Raw genomic sequence first — 7,116 nt, forward strand, 5'->3', positions numbered from 1 at the left:
CATGGCATTCTGATGGAGGTTACCTGCAGAGGATGATAATCACATTTTCTGCAACAAATGGGCTTTGCTAGCACCTCCTTAATATGGGATCAAAGACCAGGCAGCATCTGTGCAGCCAGTCTGTGCCTCATATCACTTCCCCTTGGCTCAGCTAAATTGGTGCTGTGCTAGGGACACCAGGGCTACTCCTAACTATTCCTGAAAGCTAAAAGCTACCGCTGCCTCCACTGACCTGCTGGTGGAAACAGTTACTGGATAATCCATCCACATGTGAATATACCCAGTATAATCTGTCCTTGCTCTCTCTCATGCGGTGTATTGGGCCAGAGCAGATGACACCCTGTGGACAGCTGCTCCTCATGCTTTTTCTTCCCCTGCACACCTCTGACACTTCCCGCTCATCGCTCACAATGTTGCTTGGGGCCTTGTTATTAGTCCGGCTGTCTTTTAGTCTTGGATGCCTCATGGGAAAAGAGGGGTCAGGCTTGAGCTTAGGCAAGAATTTTGCCATGATAGGGCAGAGTCGTGGTACCTACCTACACCTGCAGCTGAGTGATACACAAACCGAGGTCTTGTGATTTCACACAAACATATCAGTTCACTGAGTGTCTGAATTTCTGTTTTGATTTTTTGCTTGTTTGTGGTTTTTTGGTTTTCTTTTTTGTCTTTCTTGAGGCATCTTTGATATTAAGTAAAATTTGTCACTATATAAAAGAATATGTAAGTGTATTCTTAATTTAGCAGTGCAGAACTTTTCTTTCTGGCTATGACTGAATACATGATCTCTGTACAAATGTTCTGAATTCTTGGATATAAAACTTGTAATTAATTAACAGTGGTTACCCAGTCCTCTCACCTTCCTGAGGACACGTGCCTGTGTGCAGGCAGGTATTCATGGCTACGTGATAACCTGTAATCAGTGCAGGTCTGGCACTTCTTCAGTTTTCCTATTCCAAAATCCTTTGGTGTTCTCATTCCTAAATGAATAGAAATATGAAGAGATTTGAACTGTGATGTACACAATTTTACAATGCTTTTTGTCATTCTCAGACATTACGGATCGTTCCCTGGCACAAAAGACACTGTGTCCCGACTCAAAGACTTACCTGGGAGAGCACTATAACACACACTCTCTCTTCGGATGGTCACAGACAGCACCTACTTTCAAGTAAGTTTTCTAAGCCTATTTCAGGTGATTGAAATATATGTTAAAAGCTGCTGATGTTACCTGGGAAATCTGTAGTAGTATCTAATAAGAAACAACTCCATGCTTCATTTAGGAAGAAGTTTCAAGAAAACAGAATCTTGAAAGAAGAAACAGCATCTTTCCCAATTTTACTCTTCTTAGCTAAAATCAGGATCTGTTTGTAGGCCCTAGCTCTTCAGCTGCTGCTTTTGTATAACCAGAGCAAGATGTTCCTGTCCTCCGTCAGAGCTGCTCACGTGCAGCTGCCGCAGAAGCAGCCTTGTTGCTGTGGCCCAAGCAGAGGACTTTCTGTCACTGCTAGTGAAAGATCTGAACCTTGCAGCTTCCTGGCTGCTTCTGAAGCTGCCTCTGGTTCCTAGCAGGCAGTATTTTGTGTTTTGGCTTGGGACTCAGTCGGTGCAAGGAGGGCAGAGCTGCATTGCAGCACAGTTGCCGTCAGCTACTGTAAAACTGTTATTTTGCAGCTGGAAAGCACTCAAAACAAGCTAATGCAGGCAGACTGTTGCTGTGAAGCTGGAGTGACAGTGGAATGATAGCTGTTGGAATAAATCAAATGGGCAAACCATGCCTTTTCCAGCAGAGATTGAGCTACGTTTAATAAGTTTAATACTGCAGTCTAAGTGCCAAAGCAGGGGTCCTTGTGCTGGCTTATTTCAGTATTTAGCACTCATTTTCAGCAGTTGTGTTGTGATAGCATCCAGAGGACATGGCTAAGTGAGCCTACTTAAGGTGATGATGCACTTGTATTTTATACACTGAGCCTGGGGGAAGGGAAGCACTGGGTAAAAGCCAGAAGCAGTTTGCTGGCTCTTGAGGGCCTCGCTGAAGAGCAGCCCAGCTTTCAAGAGAAACAGAAAGCCCTCAAAACCTGCAGCTCACTGGCCGCCCAGCCCAGCTAGGATGCATGGGACTTGGCATGGTTTTTGGGCCCCAGTGCCCAATCTCAGCAAAGATCCTCCCAACGCTGGTCTCTCCACTGGGGTTTGTCCCCTGCACACTGGGGCCTACATAACCGTAGTCTTGGTAACACTGTTCGAATAGAGACTGGATTTGCCTATCTTCTTGAGACTATTTGTTTAGTTTTATTCAGGCTCTGTGCCAGCAAAGCCAATTGCCTGAGATAAACCCTATGAATTTAGCAGGAAAAGCTCCATGTGTTGGCACACCAGCTCCTTCAGTGTGCACACTGTCCCGACCACGCTAACCCAGACCATCTCTACAACCAGACCAAGGCCGTGGGGATGGTTATTGCTGCCCGGCTCCTTGCAGTCTCCCCTCAGGCTGTAAAACTCCCCTGTCCCTGCAGCTCTTGCTTCCAGGGCTTCTTCCAAAAGAAGCACATATTTTACTCAGCCAAATGTAGAGAGTCCTTCAAGGCTGGAGAACACCACCAAAAGCATAACGAGAGGCAGGATTTGCTGCAAAGCTGGGAAACTTTGGTGAATAATTATTCATACATATTCTTTCAGGTTTCTCAAATACTTTCCTTTTCAAGGCTGATTGTATACCCTTTCTGCATTTGTTCTTCACAAATAATGTAGTAAATTAAATTACTGACAGGAATATTTAGCTAACCAGCATAAATTGCAGGATATTGGCTGAAAATGAATGACAAGTTCATAATAATATAAAAAACAATTCTAAGAATTATTCTAGTGCAACCAGAGACTAGGAAATGTGTCATCTGACCCATGTATGCAGTCAAATGGCTTGAATTTGGGTACAGTGAACTAGCAGCAATCAGTTTATGCATAGCTTAACACCAAGAGTTATTTGCACATGGTATTCTGTAAACAATTTCAATCAGCAAATACATTTGACAACATTAGGACCTGTTCAGCAATGATTCACAATGGATTGAAATTTATGCAATAAATTATTCATTGCAAATTGTTTATGCAGCTTTGGGTCATAGTTGAGTTGATCTGATGTTGCTGTCATTAACACCTGTGTTCACAAGTGGAGCCAAAGGCTTGTGCTACACAGCCAGAGGAGAGGGCTCATAGTCAGGACACCCATGCAGTGGCTCCAAAAATGCCATTTATACAAAGCACATGAAGTCTTGTGCAGTTATTTGGCCCAGCAGTGCACCTACAACCCAGAACCAGCAGGTCTCCCATGGTACAAGTATTGTGCCTCTTGGCTTCATATGACCCATAAGGTTAATATGTTTAGGCTTAAATGAAAGCCGTTGCATTTTTTTTGCTTTGGAAATAAATGTTGAAGCATTTTAAAGGTTTTGTGTCATTACAGAATGAATTCTGAGTATTGGCCATTACAGATGAAAGAGATCGTGATTAAATCTCATTAAGGAAAAGGAGAAGAAGGTGGATGGTGAACATGATTAATACTTCATGCTAGGATTTCCCAGAGATTCTAAGTTGTGTTACCCAAATCATATTAAAGCATTAGTTGAATCTGAGTTCCTGCAACATATAATATTGCAATGTGTAGTTAAGTACAGAGATTGTGCTATGTTGAGGAATTTTATAACAGATTTGTTAATAAGGCATATCACACTTCCTTGATTTTCTGGTGATGCAGCAAAATTATTATCAAAACACAAGGAAAAATTCATTATACCACTAAATTTGTAAATAAACCTCATATATCAAACAATGACAGGAAATCAGAGGAAATACTACAAGGATGGGGTGGCATTTTGAATGATTACGTTTTTGCTTTCTGTATTAATTATTTCTTTAAGATGCTTGGATATAGTTTTAATTTTTTTTTCTATTTATACTTCCAGGATATTAGAGCTTTGTTTGCCGATACAAATCTCTAAATAAATCCTATATTGACAAAAATACATATTGTACTGGTTTTTAGGAACCTTGAAGGACGCTAAGTTAAATGTACTAATACAGAAAGGAAATTATGTTTCATTTTTTCAGTTTGATTCACTATTGAGAATAAATTAAACACAAATTATCTTTTAGGGAGACTAAAAATACCTGAAACAATTTGTTTTGTGGATCAGACAGATTTAAGTTTTTTATTTTGGCCACTGAATAAAACTTTCCATTATCTGCAGGTTTGCAGCCACAGTTTCACATGACTTGGAACCACAATAATAATTGTTTCATGAGTAACACCCATTTGGATAAAATTATGCCTGAAAGCTCAGGTTGATTATATGACTCTTTTGGTTTACTTTCTTTTGTTTTCATGATCTTGTTGCATTTCTTCACAGTGTTGTCCAGAAGGCAACTGGAAAGCGGGCATTTGTCTTGAGTCGGTCTACCTTTGTCGGCAGTGGGAAGCACGGGGGTCACTGGCTGGGTGACAACTTCTCTCAGTGGAGGGACATGCACCTGTCAATCATTGGAGTCCTGGAGTTCAACCTCTTTGGCATCCCCTACGTAAGTCTAATGTCCTTCAGGCAGCTGCTGGCTTGTACACAATATCACTTTAACCCAGATGTTTTCTGAAATAAGCTTCGAGATGGCCAGCAGTAACGGCCTCCACAGCATAAGGAACTGCAGATTAAAAAAAGCTAAATGTCATCAATCTTGGGTTGCTGAAGAGAAACAAAAATAGCACTGCTAGATTCGGATTAAATCACTGCATGCCAGCTAAAACCAATCTCTTTACATTACGTATTCTATCACTGAGGTCCCTCCATATATTTCTGATTTTGCAAGGTGCACTGGGGAATTTGTAGGATTATTGAAATATGGTCAGATCTTCCACAGTGATATTAATGCTCTAGGAGCTAGTACAATATCAGTCCTGGAACAAATCATATTATTGTGGAGCATTCATATATAGTCATCAGAAAAAGGTATCTCTTTCCAAAAATTTATTTTTATTAACAGTCTTCTGTGGCTTCTCATTTTTGTGCGTCAGTCACAATCACACCCAACGATTTTATTTTTTCTTTAGATTGGTGCTGATATCTGTGGGTTTAACCATAACACCACCTATGAACTCTGCTTGCGCTGGATGCAGCTTGGGTCTTTCTACCCATTTTCCAGAAACCACAATGCAGAGGGAAATATGGTAAGTAAATGAAGTTATACAAAGCTGAGATCTATGATTACAGTAACAGCAACGGTCACTTGTGTTACTTTCTCAGAAATTACCCTGCCATTTTCGGGTAAACTGGAGCAGCAGGTGAAAAGCAGTGCTGCACTAAGAGTGGGAATTACATGGTGAAGTGTAAATTTTTCCCATCCACAATGTAAAGATCACTTAGAAATGCTGAAAAATCTGTAGTATCTAACATCTGAAAGCCATGCAGAAATGTCTACCACATACTTTGAATGACAAAGAGTGGTTTTTCCCATGCTTTTGGTAAGATTCATTCCCTTCATCTTTTGCCTACTGAAGTCCAGGTTTTATTCAAGAGCCAGTGAGCATCCTCCTACTCCCTTGTTTACATCAATTTTTGTTTCAGTATTTATGTAAATATAATAGGTATTGCAGGAAGGGGAGAGAGGGTATTATACACCATCCTTGCTGTTTCAGACAAACACCACAGTTAGATACTCCAGACAAATGTGAGAACTCCAAGGAGAACCAGTGGTAGCAACAGCGTTATTAGCTGAGAAACAACAAAGACTAAACAAAGCCGATGAGCTCATGAGAAGGATGAAAAAGTGCAGTCTCAGTCCAGATCCGTGCCCTGGCTTCGGCTTATCGTGAAGTTCTTTCAAGAATTGTCTCAGATAGAAAGAAGTGTCAGGTTATTTCTAACTATGAACGGTTTGAAGGTCTTGCAGCCTTTGTAAGTACACTGTGTTTATCTGCAGCTGTGATGAAATGGTTCTGCTAGTTTGCTAGTTCAATAAAGGTCTTTTTTTTTTTTTTTTTTTACTTCTGTAAACTGCTCTGGGCAGTGCTGGAGCTCAGGTTATCAGCTAACCTTCAGTTTTCTTTGAAGTTTCATCATCAAAATGTTGCAGCATTTACATTACACTCCCAGAAAGACCTCTGTCTCTGCGTGAAAGTATGATTGCCATTCAGCAACTGGACAAATGCAGGAATAATAAGCTGTACCACTGTCATTAAGAGCATCAGGAATTACCCTGTAGATTCCTGAGATATGCTGAGATATTTCTTTCTAGGACAACAAATGTCTGTGAGGCATTAACTGCTGCTGTTGATAAATACTTTCTATTCACCTCTCCTCTAAAATTAGAGGTACCTTGTCTATATATCTTTGCTCGGCCCTTTGGGCATGCAAATGGGCCTGACCTGGGTGAGTGGGTGTTAATCACATATCCACAATTTAATAAGAAGAACAAGAGCAATGGGTCTACATGACGGGTGCTCCATTGACTGAATGACAGAAGTAACAGAAGATATGTTTGTTTTTATTGGATTACTTAAATCCGTTTCAAACATTGTGTTCACTGGAAGAAATGAATAAGGCATTTTGGGTGACTCAGCATCACCTAAGAAGTCTGTCTGTTTTTTATGTGAACTTAGGCGATATTTGTACAGTGTCAGAATACTGGTAAAAACACAGTGCCATTTTTGAACTAATAGATGGATGCTCTGGAGCTCAGAGTCAGCAGGGAATATTATCAGTGACAAATTATCATGTAAACATATTAATGGAGAAATTTAACTTAAATATTGAGTTTAATTAATATTAAGTTAGTATAAAAATAAAATCTTAAACATCCACTTTGCCTAATCCATTTGGGATTTCAAATAGTATAATTAATACTTTTCTTGTCTGAAAAGAACTAGATAATATAAAAAGCTTTGTTACTTCTGTTCCTTTTATGTTTCATTATCCTTGAAATTCATCATACATTCTTCAATCTTAATGAGAAACCTGAGTATTATGGGAGAATTTTGTGAAGGAGGAAGGGAGCCGTGTGACTCAGTAGCTGACTCAGTTTAGTGCTGAGGAAGGTTGGACAGGTGGAGTTGAAGAAGATGCAGCTCTTTCC

General features: G+C 40.2%; 1 protein-coding gene across 1 annotated transcript in view; it reads left to right on the forward strand.

The window, feature by feature from the left end:
• Positions 1-7,116, forward strand: part of LOC104539058 (sucrase-isomaltase, intestinal-like) — a gene marked incomplete at its 5' end in the record, with an annotated part of 31,582 nt that overhangs the window by 9,976 nt on the left and 14,490 nt on the right. Inside the window, 3 exons of the mRNA XM_010182485.1 lie at positions 1,051-1,168; positions 4,404-4,572; positions 5,096-5,212. Of these exons, the coding sequence (XP_010180787.1) occupies positions 1,051-1,168; positions 4,404-4,572; positions 5,096-5,212 (404 nt within the window). The remainder of the gene's footprint in view (positions 1-1,050; positions 1,169-4,403; positions 4,573-5,095; positions 5,213-7,116) is intronic.

Source organism: Mesitornis unicolor, unplaced genomic scaffold (assembly GCF_000695765.1).
Source record: "Mesitornis unicolor isolate BGI_N332 unplaced genomic scaffold, ASM69576v1 scaffold28394, whole genome shotgun sequence".
In the NCBI taxonomy this organism is placed as follows: Eukaryota; Metazoa; Chordata; class Aves; order Mesitornithiformes; family Mesitornithidae; genus Mesitornis; species Mesitornis unicolor.